Source organism: Neodiprion pinetum, chromosome 1, assembly GCF_021155775.2.
Source record: "Neodiprion pinetum isolate iyNeoPine1 chromosome 1, iyNeoPine1.2, whole genome shotgun sequence".
Lineage (NCBI taxonomy): Eukaryota > Metazoa > Arthropoda > Insecta > Hymenoptera > Diprionidae > Neodiprion > Neodiprion pinetum.
The window spans coordinates 16,366,799-16,389,954 of record NC_060232.1 but is presented as its reverse complement, the minus strand read 5'-3'; the positions used below and the strand labels follow the sequence as shown (position 1 = coordinate 16,389,954).

Sequence of the window (23,156 nt, the reverse complement as noted above, 5' to 3'; positions counted from 1 at the left end):
GTAATTTTCATTTTCTACCCAGAACTATAATATTTTTCGATTGTGGTAAAAAATGAAAATAGTTAAAAACTGAGCGGTAATCGGAGCTAAAAATTTCTCTCAGTGTGGTAAGTGACTGACCCATACGAAATTTTACCCTGCTAGCTCCATTTAGCTTGAAGTTAGCGCATAAAACGTGATTTTCAGTTTTTTCACGATGACTCCGATATTGCTACTCAGAATATTTGGAATAAAAACACAGACCCACCAGCCATGTGTACATACCGAGAATTTTATTTGGATTTTCCTTTAAGAAATTCCATCTTCTAAAAATTTTTGAACATTCAGATCGCCGGTTTCCGGTGGATTTTAGATAGGCATCAGTTTCTTTTTTTTACGGTATAAATATTTGCTGTGATGTGATTTTCCGTAATTTTTTTAATTTTTTCGCAATGGTGTGTCAGTGGTAAAAAAAATTGGTAACTGTCATTTTTCAGTATTTTATTGGCATGACCGCAAGATAAGGGTAAAGTCGAACGCGTGGTTTGAACGTGCACTCACACGTAATAATTTGCGTACTGCGTTACGTTCTGGAATAAAAAATAAACTGGAATTAAAAAAAAATGCGTTCAACAAATTTGCAATAACAAACTAGATTGTAAAGAACAAACGCTCATAATACCATTATTATTTTCTCGTTGCTACCTACATTAAAACATCGAATCAGAACTAGAATATCATGAAAAGATTGTTCTACACGTCGGATGAGTTTCAGGATATGGCATTGAAAATTCACTGAATTTATGACAGCAATTAAACAACATGCTCGATGTCTGTGCCTAGCGGCAATTCACAAGTAAACTAACAATGATTTGTGATTTTCGTATAAGTCTAATTTGAGGGCAATACGATGGACAACCGTGTGGGAACCGTTTTTCTCTAAAATGAGCAAAAAAAAAAAACCACGCTGAATTACGGAATTTTGAAATATCTAGAAAAAATTGTCGGCATATTTGGAATCATTTTGTAGGGCAAACTTACAGATCTAGTTAACCAGTCAAAAAATTGCCGAGTCTTAGTTCCTTGTCGAATGAAGTCATGTAGGTTCCGACTGGACTACTCGACTGATGCGGACCAATCTAACGAGTCGGTGCCTTATTTTATGGCATTATTTATACCCCGGAGCCTCGGCTAATCAAGGGCCGGACCAACGATATTCTATCGTGATTACGATAAAATTATTTAGATTTGATAAAACCACCGTGAGAAAAAACGAAAGACGAAAAACAGATAAATACTATACAAAATCGTTGAAATAATAATTTCACATCACTGAGTTTGTATGAGTTTTTCTTACGATACGAAAGTTCACGTTCACGAAGTAGCTTGAAAAATTAACAAAGGACAGTTGAATTGGGCTGATAAATTATTGAATGAAAATCAGCCTTTCTTTCATGTGACGATTGTCACAACAATTTAACTGATGAAATGTAAAATAGTCAGGCTCGTAGAGTCTGTAATTTGGTGGGTATACGGAATACCTGCTATACGTACGTAACGACGAATCCTCGCATACTTAATCACTGCGTCTAAATAAGAAATCAATCGTCACCCGAAGTTTAGCTGATTTGTCGTTCGTATCGATACGGTGATTTCATAAGATCTTTTATCGACAGTCAACAATCCACGAATAAGCTCAGGCAAGGTATAAGTCGAGGGGGAAATAACTTAACATTTGTTTGCCACATTAATTCCGCAGGTTGAAACAAATCAGAATAATTCATTTGATTCAACACAATTCTGTTAATTTAGATTAATTCAACTAAATTCAACTTTATTCGAGTGAATTCTTTCAATTCAATTAATGCAGTACTTCTACCATCAATTCTCGGTAATACACTTTGATTCTAGTGAATATCTGAATAATTTCAATTAATTCCTTGTTGTTTCTTCCGTTAGTTCAAATTAATTCATTCAATTCGATTGAATTAGTTTTTTTCGCAAGAATTCTCGATAACTTACCCCAATTCACGTCAATACCTAAAAATTTCGTCAATTTTTTTCCGATTTTTCTGTGAAACTAAATTAAATAATTCAATTCAACATTATTTTGACGATTTTGAGCCAGCTTGATTGGGTGAGTAATTATGGAAGATGTGACGAGCGCGTCAATTCGTTGACAGTGATATTCACGTACCTCCGTTATCACGGTACGATGATTCGGAGTATTTTATAACATTAAATCTTAAATCCGCTGATTTATTTGGAGATTTATTTTTATTTTCACTCGTAGATGTGTGTTTCGTAGTATTGCGTAGCTGGGCATTCGCTTGTTTCACACACACGAGTGTGCGTCCGTGGATGTGCGGCCGGCAGCGTGTGCCGCGGCAACAATACCGAGGTCAGCGCTCGAGTAGGGGTACAACAGCGAGTGAGGGGAGGTGCCGATATTTACTTTGTAACCGAATAATAATAATTCACCCAGGCGAACAAAACAGCAATTTCCGTGGCGGCAAATCTAGATGAAATGGTGCACTCTGATTGGCCTAGCGCTATCGCTTATAATTCAAAAACTATGCGTCGGACGAGCTTCCGGAAAAAAAATTCTCGGTCGGATTTTAACGAGGTATCACGCTGGCTAGTCCGTGGGAGGCAATTTAGGGACACCCTGTATATCTCTCCATTTAATAAAAAAGTTTCAAACTAATGAACGTAGAAAAAGATTATAATAACAATAGTAAAAAAAGATTATAATAACAATAGTATACGCATGAAGTTGGCGGTGGGGTGAGATACCGAAAACAAAACAAAAAGCATCTAGCAAACCCTTTGACAGCTGTCATCGGCTGTTTATGACAGTCTTTGACAAATATCTTTATAGGTATCTGTTTCTGACGCGCAAAAAATGAACATGCAAACGAAAATTATAACGATGATTCCCGACAGGAATTGTCTTTTCGCGCGTTGGCGTATTGTGTATACGGCACTCAAGATCGACACGCAGAGGTGAGACTGAGTATCGTTTCAAATATAGTGGATAATTGGTCTACATTTGCGGGTTTTATTACAGGTAATGAGTCAAACGGTGCTGTGATTAGATCACCTGGTGATTACAACTCACATATGAATAAAAATGCAATACATGCAGCTGCGGACATTTTTAAGATATGTTTAATCGTGTATCGCGAAGAACAAATTCATTCACTCCGGATCGGATCACAAAATGAAACACAATTCTCGCTACGCTTCACCGGCGACGGAGACAGTGGACACTTTGATGTCTTGCAGAACCAAAATAAAATTCAGATAGTGAGTAATAAGTATGAAAAGTAACAATCAAATAATAGTGAATCTAAATATATCACCAAACAGTCAAAAGGACAGCCAGGATTTACGATGACAATGGAGAAAGGAGGAGTTTCAACCAGCAGACAAGGCGATGAAGATGGTGGATGGTCGGAAGTATCACAAAGGAAAAAGGAAAATAAAATTTTAAGTCCGAAGAACCAAATAAGCCAGAGAATAATAATAAACAAATATTCCTATAACCAGGCAAGAGGACGACCATGATAGATGTTGACCACAAGAAAAAGAGGTGTTTTACGGAGTGAACAGCAACATGAATACAGAGAAAAAAAAAATATAAAGAAGGTGATCTTGGAGAATAACGGGCAGAGCGGTAGCAAAAATAATTCAGCAAGTCAAGGAGATAGACAGATATCAATAGAGAAGGAACACCAATTTTCAACCAACGAATGGAAGCTTAGATTGATGAAAAAAAAAAAAGTAAGCACAGAAGGAATTGAAGTGGACAGCAAGTGCAGGACCTGTCATTAAATCAACATGAAGGAATTCGCCTGTCTACTAGACAATGCGTAAGGAAATAGTGAGGCGCGAAGCGCCGAACAACGAGGCGCGCAGCGCCGAGTGCCCGAGGCGCGTAGCGCCGAGATGGGGTTGGCGCGCGAAGCGCGCAGGGGCGAAGCCCCTAGTATTTATATATATTTATTTTATACCTCAATATAATAGAATATAAATGAAGTTGATTGAGGTAAATAATGTAATAAAATGAAAAATAATTGTGAATTGAAAAATTTATAAAAAAATAAAGTAAAATCAAAAATAAGCGAATAATTGAAAATATTTCGGATTTTTCTGATAATTATACATAATTTTAAAAAATTGAAATATTGCGAAAAAAATTTTTTTTTTTAATTTCCCTCCATTTGAAAGTAAACTGAGAATTATAATATACATATATATATTCATACATATATGTATATATATATATATATATATATATATATATATATTTATATGTATATATATGTATATATATATATATGTATATATATATTTATATATATTTATATTATACATTGATATAATAAAATAAAAAATGATAGTGAATAAAAAAAATTATGAGAAAATGAAATAAAATGAAAAAATAAGCGAGTCATTAAAAATAATTAGGATTTTTTTAATAATTATACATAATTCTGAAAAATTAAACTAATGTGAGAAAAATTTTTTTTCTTTCAATTTCCCATTTTTCAAAAGTGAATTGAAAATTATAATATACATATGTATATATATATATATCTACATATATATGTGTATATATATATATATATATGTATACATATATATATATATATACATATATATGTATATTTTTATTCATGTATATTTATATTATACATGAATATAATAGAATATAAATGAAGGTAATTGAGGTAAATAATGTAATGAAATAAAAAATAATTGTGAATGGAAAAAATTATAAAAAAATGAAATGAAATAAAAAATAAGCGAATAATTCAAAATATTCGGAATTTTTATGATAATTATACATAATTTCAAAAAATTGAAATATTGTAGAAAAAATTTTTCATTTTCAATTTCCTTTTTTTTGAAAGTAAATTAAAAATCATAATATACATATATCTATTCATATATATATATATATACCTACATATACATATATCTATATATATATATATATATATATATATATATATATATATATATATTTATATATGTATATATGTATATATATTTATAATATACAATAAAATCATAAAATATCAATGAAGGTAATTGAGGTAAATAATGTGATGAAATAAAAAATGATTGTGAATGGAAAAAATGATAAAAAAATGAAATAAAATGAAAAATAAGCGATTAATTAAAAATATTTAGGATTTCTCTAATAATCATACATAATTTTGAAAAATTAAAATGATGTAAGAAAAATTTTTTTTTTTTTCAATATCCCATTTTTTGAAATCAAATTGAAAATTATAATATACATATGTATATATATATATATATAAAAATATATATATATATATACAGGGTGTCCCTAAATTGAGGGACACGGACCAGCCAGCGTGATACCTGACTGAAATGCAACCGAGAATTTCTTTACCGGAAGCTCGTCCGACGCATAGTTTTTGAATTATAAGCGATAGTGTTAGGCCAATCAGAGTGCACCATTTCATCTGGATTTGCCGCTACGGAAATTGCTGTTTTGTTCGTCTGGGTGAATTATTATTATTCGGTTACAAATCAAATATCGGCACCTCCCCTCTCTCACTGTTGTACCCCTTCTCGAGCGCTGACCTCGGTATTGTTGCCGCGGCACACGCTGCCGGCCGCACACTCGTGTGTGTGAAACATAAGCGAATGCCCAGCTACACAATACTACGAAACACATCTACGAGTGAAAATAAAAATAAATCTCGAAATAAATCAGCGGATTCAAGATTTAATGTTATAAAACACTTCCAATCATCGATGTATGCATAAAACTAGAGATTTTAGATGATTGATATGCCGTTAGGGTTCATAATTAGTCATTCAATCAATCTGAATTATGCTTTCCGAACATTTTTTGTGTCTTTGCAACATAACTTTTCCACTAGTTTGAAATTCATCATTGACATCCGATTTTTCAATAATGCGAGGGAACAACAACTCGCTGAATTGACGTGTCAATAGGTTTGTAAATCACTCACGATTCACCTGAGTTAACACAAAAAAACTGAATAAATGAGAATTCACCGAATCACTAAAAATGATAACTGAAATCATGAGAATTATTTAAGATATAACTGAATTAGGAAGAGTTGTAATAAGTCAAGTTACTTCGAATTACTTTAGATTCGTGCCAAATTTTATGTTTAGAGAGAAAAATAATTAAATTCAGATAAAAAAGTAATTTTAAATCAAGAAGAAGAAAATTCCCAAATACCTGAATTCAAATGAAGCAATTTCAATTTAATAAATCTATCTGAATTTGAGGAAAAATAATTATTATTATTTGGAATAGAAAAATGAAGTCGAATTACATGAATAAATTCAATTAATTCAACTCAAAAAAATATGGTGTCATTCAAATTCCCAGTTATTTCCTCGTCGATTCAATGTGGGTCTGGAACCGCTTGTTTACTCATACGAACGATGCAATACAGTATCGGTGTATGTGATTTAAGTATCAATTACTCAAAATTTGTCAAACTTAAAAATATTTTGAATAAGACTATGAATTATCGAAATATCTCTTCTGATATTAAGACTACACGCAGAAATTTACCAAATTGATTAATTTTTACCAATTTAATCGAGCCGTGTCCGATTACTTTGTTGAAATCGATTAATCGATACATCGATTATTCTCAGATAAGTGTCCATCACTAGCATTGATCTCAACAATTTCAACGTTACTTGCCACTCCAGACCCACATTGAATCGACGAGGAAATAACTAGGAATTTGAATGACACCATATTTTTTTGAGTTGAATTGATTGAATTTATTCATGTAATTCGACTTCATTTTTCTATTCCAAATAATAATAATTATTTTTTCCTCAAATTCAGATAGATTTATTAAATTGAAATTGCTTCATTTGAATTCAGGTATTTGGGAATTTTCTTCTTCTTGATTTGAAATTACTTTTTTATTTGAATTTGAACCCTAACGGCATATCAATCATCTAAAATCTCTAGTTTTATGCATACATCGATGATTGGAAGTGTTTTATAACATTAAATCTTAAATCCGCTGATTTATTTGGAGATTTATTTTTATTTTCACTCGTAGATGTGTGTTTCGTAGTATTGTGTAACTGGGCATTCGCTTATTTTCACACACACGAGTGTGCGTCCGTGGGTGTGCGGCCGGCAGCGTGTGCCGAGGCAACAATACCGAGGTCAGCGCTCGAGAAGGGGTACAACAGCGAGTGAGGAGAGGTGCCGATATTTACTTTGTAACCGAATAATAATAATTCACCCAGCGAACAAAACAGCAATTTCCGTGGCGGCAAATCCAGATGAAATGGTGCACTCTGATTGGCCTAACGCTATCGCTTATAATTCAAAAACTATGCGTCGGACGAGCTTCCGGTAAAGAAATTCTCGGTTGCATTTCAGTCAGGTATCACGCTGGCTGGTCCGTGTCCCTCAATTTAGGGACACCCTGTATATATCTATATTTTATTATAATTTTGAATTTACTTTTAAAAATGAGAAATTTTTGAAAAAACAATTTTATTTACTATAATTAAATTCATTGAAAATAAATATAATTCATAAAAGAATCCCGTATATTTTTTAAGTATTTGCTCATATATTAATTAGAATGAAAATATTATTCATTAAGACAATTAATTTATTCAATTTAAGTATTTGCTTATTTTATCAAATTATTCAACTTGATTACCTCCATTTATATTCAATTATATTAATGTATAATATACATATGAATACATATATATTGTAAGGCTAAATTCTGTTACCCTCGGATGAGGACTTACCGTTGACACTTTGGCGCGATTCCCTACTTATCCGCAATATCAAACTATAACAAAATAATTACTTTGGGCGCCAGACGCGTTAGCGTCGATTTTCAAACAATAATGCAAATCAATAAAATTAACACAAAACCGTACAAAAGAGATAAATAGAGAACCCGTTGTATGGCTGGCTAGGCACAGGTACGATCGCGTACATCCCGGTAGAGTGGCGGAATTCAAGGCAGCTAACAGTAATTCCAGAATTGAAGAAAGTAACAAAATAAAGAATAAACTCCAGTCAAAAGGAAAATGAACTGGTCAATCGATCATATAATGTCGAGAAGGTTACATGAGTGAGACAGGCAAATAAGATGGTATCGACAGCGGTAGTTAATAAAATAAATAATCGTTGTTCACAAAAATTTCGGTAGAATAGCAGTAAACGGTAGCTTTAAAACGAGAGACGGTAGTTAACAGAGAAAAATGAACGTAGGTCGGGAGATGCGATATAATGCAAGAGTTGACTTAGAACTACACGTCACTGGGCGACGTGATCTTACCCAAGTTGCAAATGACGCTACGAAAATTATTATTCTGTCAATTAGAGCGAGAGAACTTTGCCGCGATTGGTAGAAAACAACGTAACGATAGTTCGGTAGATGATACGACAAATTTACCATAAATTATAACCAGTATGAGAAATTGACATTCAGTAACAATTTACCAAGTCGGCAAACGATCGACTAGATAGCCTTCGGTAGAATTATTCATAAACGGTAGATTCGATAATTTATAATTATTACATACTTGAGGAATTGAATAGTGAATTCCCAAACATAACTTTTGAGAGAATACCAAAATACAAAATTATGAGAGATTGAGAATTTCGGAGAGTTTACAAAATAAAGAAATACACTAAAATACACCGCAGTACAAAAGAATAATTCACGGAACTTAATTTAACAAAATACAGAGAAATGAATAACAGGCAAAAATAATATGAAATTGCCAATAGCAATAAAGAAAAAGTGCGGTAATATCTAGGGCTGATTTTATGCTCGCTTGTACTCCAAGGAACTCGATATATGATACAATAGGCACAAAAATAAATAAAAATATAATAAGCTATAACAGAAATAAAATATAAAGCACACTACTATTACAAAAAGAGTATAAAATAAAATATGAAGCCAATAGGACTCAAAATATGATAAAAAGGGCAGAAGCAGGCTAATAGAGATTCACAAATAATCAGAAAAATCATAAATACAGAGAAATAATTATTCGGCAGTTACGAGGTCGCTCAGATACGAAAATAATAAATGACTGAAATCATGCAGTCACACGGCGGCTTACTGCAACTCTAGGCCGTGGACCATGATTCACACAAAACTGGCATCACACGATGCAACCAAGAAACAGTAAATATAATATTAATGACCGAAATCATGCAGCCACACGGCGGCTTACTGCAACTTTAAGCCGTGGACCATGATTCACACAAAGTCGATAAATACCATAAGAAAGAATAGAAATTATGAGCAACTTCGTAACGATACTATTCAAAGGCAGAAGCCTTACCTTGGCGGTTGACTTCAGGCACACAAACTGACTCTAATTTAAATTATACGTAATACTAGCAAAACTGAGAAGGAAGGGAAAAAGAATGAAAAGAGTTTATAGGATAAATTTTACGAAAGAATAAACGATAGAACGGTAGCGGGAGAAGGAAAGGTATCTGTATCTTAAATCGGGAGAATAATCGGAAGGATGCGGAAAACAAAGCTGTCGCTCAGCAGGTCAAGCGTAGAATAGCAGGTCGTAGGTCAGCTCGCCGATCTCGCGGTTGCCGTGAGGTGATTCTTCTTCTTTGATTGGTTGGTTGACCCCCACCGCAAATAGGCCATCCCCCTGTGGCGAATATTGGTTACTGCGTGGTCATACGTTTTCCAAAATTACCGCTAGATGTGGCGTAATGTGCTGCTCGCGATTTCGTCGTTGACACCAACTCGTACGATTTTGTAGCTGCTTCGGTTTACGGTCCAGGCTGCCTATCATCGGGGACTTCTTTGGCAGAGGCATACACAGGGTGCCTCTCGGCCAAAGTTACCGGGTGGAGAGTGACGCCTCATTGTTCACCTCCACCGGCCTTTTGCACAGACAGTAGCTAGCTGCCTGTACCTGAGGTCGTGCAGTCAGACGGTTGGCCAAACCGTGGACCACGACCCACACAATTAGTCCCTGCCGATAGGAAGGCAGCGTCGATCCTCAGAATGATGGCTTTATCAACCTGGACGTAGTGGTTTGGGGTCGGTCCGGCACCAGGCCGGTAAGTCGGAGGATGGCAGGCTACGGTCTGCCCTTCACGCCATCCTTACGGCATCCGATAGAGCTGGCCGCTGGTTCCTCTTCGAGAAACGGTGCCCTCGGCGGCCGGGAGGATTTTTGTCTCCCTGTTCACCGGCAGTCGAGGCGATACGGAAGGTTCGGGTGGATGCTAGCCCAGGTGTATATAAAGGTGCACCAAGGTAGCCAGTGTAGTCTGATGAGACCGTCAGTAGGCGAAGTCGTCGAGAGCTGCGAACGGTAGCTAGTGGTCCCTTGTTGATCGGGATCGTTGTCGTCCAAGTACCTTGTTAGCTTGCGCCGAAGCGCGAAATAAAGAATTTACAAGAAAGAATTAGTTAGAAGTAGTTATTGCCTATTGTGTATCGAGTTCGGTTGGAGTACCCTGCTGAGGACGTGTAAACTAAAAATAATAGCGGTTGTGTGCCCTTGTGACAGGCGACTCTGAAACGCCACGTTACAATATATATATATTATAATTTTTAATTCACTTGCAAAAAAAGAGAAATTTCTGAAACAAAAATTATATTTACAATAATTAAATTCATTGAAAATAAATAAACTTATTGGAAAAATTCTATACATTTTTTGATTATTTGCTCACATATTAATTAAAATATAAATATTAGTCATCAAGAAAATGCCATTTAATTTACTTTATGAATTGTATTGGGAACATTTTTACAATGTATTAGAACTTATTATAAGGTTCAAAGGAAACATATAGAAAGATAAATGATTATCTATTTATTTCATATTTTGAATTCTTGAAAATTAATTATTCTTCAGTTTAGAGAAAATAATTTATTTAAATTAATTATTTTCTAATTTTAGTGAATTATTTGACTTAATTACCTCCATTTATATTCAATTATATTAATGTATAATATATTGATTTATGATATGTATATATACATATATATATATATATATATATATATATATATTATAATTTTGAATTTACTTTAAAAAAAAGAGAAATTTGAAAAAAAAAATTTTTTTTACAATGATTAAATTCATTGAAAATAAATTTACTTATTAAAAAAATTCCATACATTTTTAAATTAATTGCTCACATATTAATCAAAATATAAATGTTAGCCATCAAGAAAATGCCATTCAATTTACTTTATGAATTGTATTGGGAACATTTTCACAGTGGATTAGAACTAATCATAAGGTTTGAAGGAAACATACAGATAGATGAATGATTATTCATTTGATTTCATATTTTTAATTTTTAAAAATTAATTATTCCTCAATTCGAGAAAAATAATTTATTCAAATTAATTATTTTCTTATTTTATTAAATTATTCGACTTAATTACCTGCATTTATATTTAATTATATTAATGTATGATATATTATTGTATAATATATTAGTGTATGATATATATATATTAGGCTGATTCAAAAAAAACGGCTAATTTTTTTTTTTCAAAATCCTCACATAACAACTTCCGAGAAGGTGTGAAAAGACGCCTGTAAAAAGCAGAGCCCTTAATATCATTATTAAGAGGTCGCGCATCGGGAATTTCTATTTCCCGTTTAAATAACACAGAAATAAATTTTTTTGAATTTTGCAATTTCGTATTTTTGCAACGGCTCATTAAATTAGCTGACCAAAGCACAATTTTGTAGGAAATTTGACATTCTACAAAAAAGGTCCTTACAAAGTTTTCGATAGTCACACTCCTTCAAAAGTTATTCGAGGTCAAAGTTGAACATACAAAAAAATTCAATGTTTTTTTTTTTTCGATGATACTATGAATCTTTTCTCATTATTTTGTTATATTTAATAAATATATGTTTCTCTAATTAGGCTTTTTCAATCATTAATTTTCCCATCGAGTCAATATAAAGTTACCTTACAAAAATGCGGAGTTAAATAATGAACATGTTATCATGGAGAATCCATAACTGATGCACTTGACTATTTAAAAATGTAATTGTTCCGAAATCTATCCTCTTTATAACAAAATAATGAGAAAAGATTCATAGTATCATCGAAAAAAAAAACATTGAATTTTTTTGTAAGTTCAACTTTGACCTCGAATAACTTTTGAAGGAGTGTGACCATCAAAAACTTTGTAAGGACTTTTTTTGTAGAGCGTCAAATTTCCTACAAAAATATGCTTTGGTCCGCTAATTCAATAAGCCGTTGCAAAAAAACGAAATTGCAAAATTTAAAAAAATGTATTCCTGTGTTATTTAAACGGGAAATAGAAATTCCCGATGCACGACCTTTTAATAATAATATTAAGGGCTCTGCTTTTTACAGGCGTCTTTTCACACCTTCTCGAAAGTTTTTATGTGAGGATTTTGAAAAAAAAAAATTAGCCATTTTTTTTGAATCAGCCTAATATATATATATATATATATATGATACTATCTTATATATATATATATTATATTATATTATATATATATTATAATTTTTCGTTTACTTTTGAAAAAAAAGAAATTTTCGAAAAAAAAAGTTTTTTAACATTAATTATATTCATTGGAAATAAATATAATTATTGAAAAATTCCTATATATTTTTCAATTATTTGCTCACATATTATTTGAAATTCAAATATTATTCATTAAGAAAATGCAATTTAATTTACTTCATGAATGGTAATTCAGAACATTCATACAATGTATTAGAACTTATTATAAGGTTCAAAGAAAACATAAAGATAGATGAATGATTATTTATTTCTTTCGTATTTTGAATTCTCGAAAATTAATTATTTTCCAGTTTGAGGAAAATAATTCATTTAAATTAATTATCTTTTTATTTTATTAAATTATTCATCTTAATTACCTCCATTCATATTCAATTATATTAATGTATAATATATTAATTTATGATATGTATGTATATGAATATATATACATATATATTATAATTTTGAATTTACTGCAAAAAAAAAGAAATTTTTGAAAAAAATTTTTTTTAACATTATTAAATTCATTTAAAATGAATATAATCATTGAAGGAATCCTATGTATTTTTCAATTATTTGCTCACGCATTATTTAAAATAAAAATATTATTCATGAAGAAAATGCCATTTAATTTACTTTATGAATTGTATTGGGAACATTTTCACAATGAATTAGAACTGATTATAAGGTTTGAAGAAAACATACAGATAGATAAATGATTATTTATTTAATTTTATATTTTCAATTTTTAAAAATTAATTATTCCTTAATTTAAGAGAAACAATTGATTCAAATTGATTTTTTTCTCATTTTAATTAATTATTCAACTTAATTACCTCCATTTATCTTTAATTATATTAATGTATGATATATATATAAATATGTATATATATATACATATATTTATATACATATATATATATTTATTATAATTTTTAGTTTACTTTTAAAGAAAGAGAAATTTTTGAAAAAAAAAAATTTCTAACATCAATTATATTCATTAGAAATAAATGCAATTATTGAAAAAATCCTATATATTTTTCAATTATTTGCTCACATATCTCTCTATCTAATAAAAAAGTTTCAAACAAATGAACGTAGAAAAAGATTATAATAACAATAGTAAAAAAAAGATTATAATAACAATAGTAAAAAAAAGATTATAATAACAATAGTATACGCATGAAGTTGGCGGTGGGTTGAGATCCCGAAAACAAAACAAAAAGCATCTAGCAAACCCTTTGACAGCTGTCATCGGCTGTTTATGACAGTCTTTGACAAATATCTTTATAGGTATCTGTTTCTGACGCGCAAAAAATGAACATGCAAACGAAAATTATCAAGATGATTCCCGACGGGAATTGTCTTTTTCGCGCGTTGGCGTATTGTGTATACTGCACTCAAGATCGACACGCAGAGGTGAGACTGAGTATCGTTTCAAATATAGTGGATGATTGGTCTACATTTGCTGGTCTTATCACAGATAATGAGTCAAACGGTGCTGTGATTAGGTCACCTGGTGATTACAAATCACATACGAATAAAAATGGTATATACGGGGGAGAAGCAGAATTAGCTGCAGCTGCGGACCTTTTTAAGATTTGTTTAATCGTGTATCGCGAAGAACAAATTCATCCACACCGGATCGGATCACAAAATGAAACACAATTCTCGCTACTCTTCACCGGCGACGGAGACAGTGGACACTTTGATGTCTTGCAGAACCAAAATAAAATTCAGATAGTGAGTAATAAGTACGAAAAGTAAAAATCAAATAATAGTAAATCTAAATATGTCACCAAACAGTCAAAAGGACAGCCAGGATTTACGATGACAGTGGAGAAAGGAAGAGTTTCAAGCAGCAGACAAGGCGATGAAGATGGTGGATCGTCGGAAATATTACAAAAGAAAGAGGAAAATAAAATCGTAAGAGCGAAGAACCAAATAAGCCATAGAATAATATCCATCAAATATTCGTATGACCAGGTAAGAGGACGACCACGATCGATGTTGGCCACAAGAGAAGGAGGTGTTTTGCGGAATGAACAGCAACGCAAATATAGAGAAAAAAATAATATAAAGAAGGTGATTTTGGAGAATAACCGGCAAAGCGGTAGTAAAAATAATTCAACGAAGGGTGTGGAAGAATTAGAAGAATCGATTGTGATTATTGATTTAGAAAATAAATCAAGAGGACGACCAACCAATGTGATGGACATAGAAGAGCGAAAAATTAGACGACGAGAACAGCAGTGAAAATATAGGGAAGCGAACAAAAAATATCATACTGGCTTTTCAACCAACGAACAGAAAGGAGGAGTTTCAACCAGCAGACAAGGCGATGGAGACGGTGGATGGTCGGACGTATCACAAAAGAAAAAGGAAAATAAAATTGTAAGTGCGAATAACCATATAAGCCAGAGAATAATAATAAACAAATGTTCCTATAACCAGGCAAGAGGACGACCAGGATCTATGTTAACCACAAGAGAAAGAGGTGTTTTGCGGTGTGAACAGCAACACAAATATAGAGAAAAAAATAATATAAAGAAGGTGATTTTGGAGAATAACGGGCAGAGCGGTAGCAAAAATAATTCAGCAAGTCAAGGAGATAGATGGATATCAATAGAGAAGGAACACCAATTTTCAACCAAGAATGGAAGCTTCGATTGATGAAAAAAAGAAAAGTAAGCACAGAAGGAATTGAAGTGGACTGCAAGTGCAGACTTGTCATCAAATCAACATGAAGGAATTCGCCTGTCTACTAGACAATGCGTAAGGAAATAGTGAGGCGCGCAGCGCCGAGTGCCCGAGGCGCGTAGCGCCGAGATGGGGTTGGCGCGCGAAGCGCGCAGGGGCGAAGCCCCTAGTTAATTAAAATAAAAATATTATTAATTAGGAAAATGCCATTTAATTCACTTCATGAATGGTAATTTTGAACATTTACACAATGTATGAAAAATTATTGTAAGGTTCAAAGAAAACATACAGATAAATAAATGATTATTTATTTATTTCGTATTTTCAATTTTCGAAAATTAATTATTCTTTAATTTAAGGAAAATAATTTATTCAAATTGATTATTTTCTTATTTTATCAAATTATTCAACTTAATTACCTCCATTTATATTCAATTATATCAATGTATGATATATATATAAATAAATGTATTTATATTCAATCATATGAATGTATAATTTACACACACACACACACACACATATATATATATATATATATATATATATATATATATATTGGGACTTCCGTTTCCGTTTTGAATGTGAGTGGCAGGTGTGCGAAAGAGTGTGAGTGAAAAGGCGAGAATTCAGCAAGATAGCAAAGGTGAGGAGAAAAGGAAACAGGGCAGTGAAGGAGCGGGGAAGACATAGACGGGAGGTCGGGTGAAGGGAATAGGGAGGCAGAAATAGAAGGGAAGGGCAGTTGAAAAAGAAAAAAGGGGGAGAGTTTCGAGGTTAGGCAGAACGAGCCGGCGGACGGCAACGATTCGGATGAGATAAGAATAGGCGGTGACATATAGGGAGTAAGAAGGGGTTAGAGTAGAGACAGGTAGGCGGCGGATAGATAAGGTAGGGAGCGGTGACGGAGAGAAAGAATATGAGTAACGCGGGTGGCCAAAAGGAAGGGGCGAACAGGGAAGAGGAGGAGAAAAAGAAAGGTAGGCCGGGGGCAGTAGCAGCGTTAGGGAGGGATAGGAGGCATAGCCTGGGATCGACGGCGACGGTGCTAGACTTATGGAATAGAAAGAGGGTGGAGGAAGGGGAAAAGGGGGAGGAGGATGTAGACGAGATGCAGGAAAGAGAAAGAGTATTTGGGAAAAGCAGGAAAGTGCACCGGTCGCCGGAGGGTAAGACAGGCGAGGAAGGGAGGGCAGAGGGAGGGGGTATACAGGATATGCAAAGGTTGATTAGGGAAGAGCTAAAGATAGGTCTAGAGAAGGTCAAAGGGCAGGGTAGGGGGATCAGGGAAGAAATGGAAAAGATTAAATGCGAAATGACTAGAAGGGAAGAGCAGTGGGAAGTAGAGAGGGGGGAGATGAAGGAAGTGATAAGGGATCTAGGTAAAAGACTAGAAGAAGTAGAAGAGCGGCGAGGGGGGGAGATGGAAAGGGTAAAGGAGAGGCTGATAGAATTAGAGAAGAAGAGTGCAGAAGGCGGGGGAAAGGCAGGTACAGGGAAATGCGGAAGTGGCGCAGGTAACAATAGATAGGTTAAAAGAGATGGAGTGGGCCATAGAGAGGAAAGAAAAGGATGAAAGAAGGGGAAATAAAGTAGTGAGAGGAGCGAGACTAGAGAAGGGAAGAGAAAAGGAAGGGTTGAAAAAGATTTTGCAGCTGATAGGGGTAGAGGTCGAGGTAAAGGATATGTGGGAGGTAGGCGCGAAAAAGGGGGGAGAAAAGGGAATATGGATAGCAATACTAGGAAATGGGTAGCAAAAGAGGCAGGTAATGGGAAGAACTAGCCTCCTCTAAGGGAGGGAGGAGAGAATAGACGAGGATCTCACCTGGGCAGAGAGGAGAATGAAATGGAAGTTGAGGGAGATAGCAGCTATTGAGGAGAGAAGGGGAAACAGAGTAAGAATAGGGTATGCAAAGATCTGGATAGAAGGGAAAATGTGGAAGTGGGATGAGATAGGAGAGGTGCTTAGGGACGGTACAGGGAGAGCGAGGGAAGAGGGGCAAAGGGAGGGGAGGGGAAAAGTAGGGGAAAGCGATAGGGAAAGGTCAGCAAGCGAGGAAAGACAAGAGGGAAGTATAGAAGCACAGGGAAGGGTACGTAGGGAAAGGCAGTCGGGGGAATGGGTAGTGGGGGGGGACAGAGGCAGGTGGGGAGGGAGATAAGGAGGAGAGAGAGGAGAGTAGGCGAGACAGAAAGGGAGGGGTGGAAAGTAGCTTTTTGGAATGTGGCGGGGCTCGCGAGAAAGGATGAAGATTTCTGGAGGGGGCTAGGGGAGTGGGATGTAATATTTCTAATGGAGACATGGATAGAAAAGAAGGGGTGGGAAAGGATCAGAAATAAGTTGCCAGTAGGGTATTAATGGGAAGTGCAGTATGCGGTTCGAAAAAATAGGAAGGGAAGAGCAATAGGCGGAATGCTGTCAGGGGTAAGAAGGGAGATAGTAAGTGGGGCGGGAGGGAGGGAAGAGGTAAAAGAGGGCATGATAACAAGGAAAATAAGTGTAGGGGGGAAAAATGGGTAGTAGTAGGAATATACGTAAATGGGGATCTAAAAGAGAAGATAGGGGAATTGAAGGAGCGGGCAGAAGAGATAGAGGGAGGGGTAAAAGTGCTATTGGGGGGTGATTTTAATGCCAGGACAGGGCAGGAGGGGGGAGGATGCTGGCGTGAAGGAGAGGAGGAGAGTGGGAGTAGGAAATCAAAGGACAGGAAAATAAACTCGGAAGGTAGGCAGCTGGTGCAATTTTTAGATGAGACAGGATGGGCAATAATGAACGGGAACATAGAGGGGGATGAGGAGGGGGAATTTACGTATGTAGGAGGGGCGGGGGTGACGGTGATAGACTACGCTATAGGAGACATCGAGGTAAGGGATAGGGTCAAAAGGATAGAGATTGGGGATAGGGTTGACTCGGATCATCACCCGGTAATAGTGTGGTTGAGGGGGGCAGTGGCTAGGAAAAGGAAGGGAAAAAGAGTGGGGGGAACTAGTAGAGGAGACTGGACGGAGGAGGGTAGGATGAGGTTTAGAACAGAAGTCAAATGGGAGGGGATAGGAGAAGTGGATGTAGGTAAAGAGATAAAGAAAAGAATAAGGGAGTTTAGACGAGCCTTGGATGTATGAGGGAGGGGGAGGGAAGCGAAAAAGGTATGGTGGGATGAGGAATGTAGGCGAAAAAAAGCGGAAGTTAGGCAGAGTCTGAGGAAATGGAGAAAGGGGGAGGGGGAAGGGAACGCGTATAGAAAGGAAAGAAGGGAATATAATAGGCTATGCGAGGAGAGGAAAAAGAAAGAAAATGAGGGATTCATAAAAGAAGCAGCGGAAGCAAGGACAGAAAGCAAGGTATGGGAGATAGTTGATAGGGAAAGAAAGAAATGGAAGAGGGTGAATGAAGAAATAGGAGATCAGGAGTGGAGGGAGTATTTCATGGGATTACTAGGCGGGGTAGAAAGCAAGGTAACAGAAGGCGGGGAGACGGTAAATAGGAAGGGTGACGGGGAAGGGGAGCTGCAGAGGGAAGAGATTAAAAAGGTGATAGGAAAGCTGAGGGATGGAAAGGCACCAGGGGGGGATGGAATAGTTAGCGAGGTATGGAGGTATGGGGGGGAAGAAATGGAGCAGAGGATATGGAAAACATGTAACAGAGTTTGGGTGGGGGAGGGCTGGCCAGAGGATTGGAGGGAGGGATTGATAGCGCTGATAGTTAAGACGGGGGAGGGGAGAAGGGTAGAAGAGTATAGGGGGGTGACTTTGATGCCAACTCTATATAAGGTGTATGCGATGGCATTAGCGGATAGGTTAGAAAGAGAGGTAGAGGAAAAGGGCTTGATACCGCAAAACCAAACGGGTTTCAGAAAAGGCATGGGTACAATTGACAATGTATATGTATTTAATTATTTAATCAATAGGCAGGTGGGAAAGGATAATGGAAAGATGGTGGCGTTCTTTGTGGACCTGAAAGCGGCTTTCGATTCAGTGAACAGGAAGGTGCTGTGGGAGACTATGGAAAGGAGAGGGGTAAGGGAAGGGCTAAGGGTAAGGATAGAGGAAATTTACAAGGAAACAAAGAGTCGAGTGAGGAGCGGGGGAAAGGTAGGAGAGGCGTTCTGAAAATCGAGAGGGGTTAGGCAGGGATGTCCGCTCAGTCTGCATGTGTTCAACCTGCTGCTGGCGGACTTAGAAGAGGAAATGGGGAGAGGGAGAAAGGTTGGGGGGGTGGAGTTAGCCGGCGGCAGGGTATGCACGTTAGCTTATGCGGATGATATAGTGTTACTAGCGGAAAGTGAAGAGGAAATGGAGGTAATGATTAGGAAGTTAGAAAGGTATATGGATAGGAAAAGGCTGACGGTAAATGTAGGGAAATCAAAGATTATGAGATTTAGGAAAGGAGGCGGTAGAAGGAAAAACATAGATTGGAGATGGAAAGGGAAAAAGATAGAGGAGGTGAAAGAGTTCAGCTATCTAAGGTATAGAGTAAAGTGCAACGGGGGACAGGAAGCACAGGTGAAAGAGAGAGTACGGAAGGCAGGGGTAGTAATGAGGCAGGTATGGGGAATAGGAAAAAGAAGGTTTGGGAGGGATTGGGAAAAAAGGGTTTGGTTATTTAATAGGCTAGTATGGACGGTAATAGAGTATGCATCGGAGATATGGGGGTGGAGGGAGTGGAGGGCGGTCGAGGCGGTACAGGATAGATTTTTGAGATGGACATTAGGAGTGGATGGGAGAACACCGGGATATCTAGTAAGAGAGGAACTACAGAGGGAGAAGCTAAGGATAAGGGCAGGGAGAAGGGCATGGAATTTTGAAAGAAAGCTTGAGGGAGGGGAGGGTAGCGAGTTAGCTAGGAGATGCTGGGAAGAGATAAGGGACAAGGCAGCAGCTGGGAGGCAGGGATCGAGGTGGGAAAGAGAAAGGGAAAGTTTCTTTGCGGAAAGGGGAGCAGAGAGTACAGAGGTAGTCGCGAGAAGGGAGAGGGGCGAGATGGAGTTTAGGGAAATAGAGGAGAGAGAGAGGGAAGAACAGAGAAAAGAGAGGTGGGAGAAAATAAGGGAATCGAGTTACAACAGATGGTACAGGCTAGTGAAAGGAGAAGGGATACCAGGATATCTGGGAAAGGGATGGGGAGTGTTACGTGGGGGTGAGTGTGTACTGAGCGGTGGTAGTTAATGATTAATTGAATAATCTAGCTCCCACGTAACGACAATGAATAATAATTGAAACTGAGAAAGACTTACCTTTCGATAAGCCGGTAATTTGTAGGATCGTGTTGCCATAGACCTGTACAGGTCTGTGAGGTTTGTTTAAATAGTTGAGGTAATTTTATAATAAAGAAAATGGGAAGAAGGTCATTCAAAATAAATGTTTAATATGATTTAACTGGTAAAAGATGAAGTATATTGTGGTGCAATTTAGTTATTGAAATATCTGGTAACAATCGATGGTGTATGAGCCAAAAATAACAATTTATAAAGTTTTCAAGTTTATAAAAAATCGTGTGTTATACTATCCTAGAGGATATTATTATTTGGTACCAGGAACATCTACTCTGAACGATGGTTATAACTAGCTGGTCGTGATTATTGTATTGTATCTCTCTTTTTAGATTATCTCAAATCGATTATATATATATATATATAATCGTTTAGTCTTATTCTTCAATTCTTGGAAACAATAAATACAATTTAATTGGGGGTAGTGAAGCTAGCCACCAATTCTAGACTTGGTTTTTGTGAATTTACTGAAGTAGTTTTTGATTATCAAGGTGAGACAAGAATTCGTCTAATTTCGAAGATTAACACTCGAATTGACTCAGCTTTAGTTGAATCGGTCGACGAGATTGAGAGCCGTCGGATCGTGTCGGTCTGCGTCGGTAGAGTGCTGGACCAGGGGGCCTCACCTCAAATTTGGAAGAGTTGATGAATCGAATGATGTTGAACGCCGGTCACTTAGTCTTTGTGAATTTAGAATGATATCTTGTTATCGCAAGGTTGAAAGTGTCAATTTTCTGATTTTAATGTATGATGAAATTGATTGCAACGATTCATTTATTGAAAATGATGGTGTAATTATTATTATTATTACTTAGAATTACCTGATTCGTTTGAATCAGGGCCGAACTCAATTTAATTAAGGAAAATGGAATATCATAAAAATGTCTATTCGCGAAATGACTAGATTTAGTAAAGCACAGAAAAGATGAAAATGTAGAAGATAGTGAGTCTTTTGCAATTAACAGAATAACTGAATGCTCGAATTTGACGAATTAGCGCGAGATTTTAGGTCGGTCACAACTAAGATTTTCCAAACGCTACTCTTGCTCGAGAGGGCTAATCCGGGTTTACGTCCACGCACTTCGCGACTTGACAGACGAAAGACGCGGCTTCTTGGGCCCGAGGGTCCAAGGAGCTGCAGTTGTAATTAGTTACAACGGTAATTAGCCAATGAGGTGCGAGGGCGACCTCCTGGTGCCCAAATCCACATGGTCAGCGTTACTTCTCGCTCTTCGACGGTGTTCCGACGATTCTCAATCTCGTCGGTGACACATTGAAGATATGAACAAAAGATATTTACATGCAATGTTCACACATTCATTCATACATTCCAATAAGTAATCTATTTCAATTTGGTGGTTCTAAAGGTAGTGGTTTATCCTAGTTATTGATTATAGTTTTAACTTAAAAAGAGGGATATTTCCAGGCTGAGCGCTACTGATGCTAATTCAGCAGTCTCCTATCTCAGTTCTTGGTACCAGTTAAATAGAATAAAGTTGAACCTTATACTAGGGATCATCGTTGGTCTCTACGTGACTTTTGCCAGGAGGGGTGGAACTCGCCGTCATTAGAATATGAGATTTTGATGAAATGATATATGTGCATTGAAGTAATCAAAGAAATAAAATGAAATGGAATTTAAAAAAAAGGTACGCCAAGGCGGTACGTCGGGGCGTAACAGGAGAAAAAAGGTGGATAAGGCTGGCAAGATTAAGATTAGGAAGCGAGATGAAGGAGGCAAGGTACTGGGAAGAAGAGGAAAAGAGAAGGTGTAGGGTGTGCGGGGGGAAGGAGGAACATGGAAGCACGTATGGGAAAGGTGCGTGGGCTGGGATAGAAGGGAGGAAAGCTGGCAGGAGGTGGTGAGGGAGATGTTAGGTGAGGAGGGGGTGGGAGAAGTCTGGATGAGAGACCTGGAAAGGATCAGGGATGTACAAGAGAATAAAAGATTGAGAGATGAATGGGAAATGGAAGTCGATTAGGATAAGGACGATTTAGGGAATAGAATAAGGTAAAATAGGATAAGGTTGAGTGAAGATAAGTATGAAAAATAAGAAAAGGATAAGTCGGAAAGTAAGGGAATGGCAAGGCAATGGCACAGGGCACAGGCAATTAGAAATTAAGTAAGGATAAGGTAGGAAGTAAGAATAGGGTAAGAATAGGTTAAGAAAACATGTAAAAATATTGTAAAGGAAGAGGAAAAGGGAGGTCCTTGTAACCCCAAGGGGATCAATAAATATTACATACATATATATATATATATATATATTATAATTTATAGTTTACTTTCAAAAAAAGAGAAACTTTAAAAAAAAAAATTTTTTTTTACAGTAATTAAATTCATTGAAAATAAATATAATCATTGAAGAAATTCTAGATGTTTTTTATTATTTGCTCACATATTAATTAAAATGAGAATATTATTCATTGAGAAAATGCCATTTAATTTACTTTACGAATTGTGATTTCGAACATTTATACCATTGGATGAGAACTTATTATAAGGTTTAAAGAAAACATACAGATAGATGAATGATTATTCATTTAATTCCATATTTTTAATTTTGAAAATCTAATTATCCTCCAATTTCAGGAAAATTTTTTTATTTAAATTAATTATTTTCTTATT

The 23,156-nt window shown here is 35.9% G+C and overlaps 2 protein-coding genes across 2 annotated transcripts; both read left to right on the top strand.

Moving 5' to 3' along the window:
* Window positions 1-16,176: 16,176 nt before the first annotated feature.
* On the top strand, window positions 16,177-16,788 carry LOC138191378 (octapeptide-repeat protein T2-like). Its single transcript, XM_069138124.1, has one exon. It carries the CDS (start codon window positions 16,177-16,179, stop codon window positions 16,786-16,788), a length of 612 nt encoding a protein of 203 aa, XP_068994225.1.
* Window positions 16,789-17,191: 403 nt separating this feature from the next.
* LOC138191377 (eukaryotic translation initiation factor 5B-like) lies at window positions 17,192-19,367 on the top strand. Its single transcript, XM_069138123.1, has 4 exons — window positions 17,192-17,350; window positions 17,649-18,327; window positions 18,382-19,054; window positions 19,166-19,367. Exons 1-4 carry the CDS (start codon window positions 17,192-17,194, stop codon window positions 19,365-19,367), a joined length of 1,713 nt encoding a protein of 570 aa, XP_068994224.1.
* The last annotated feature ends 3,789 nt before the right edge of the window (window positions 19,368-23,156 follow it).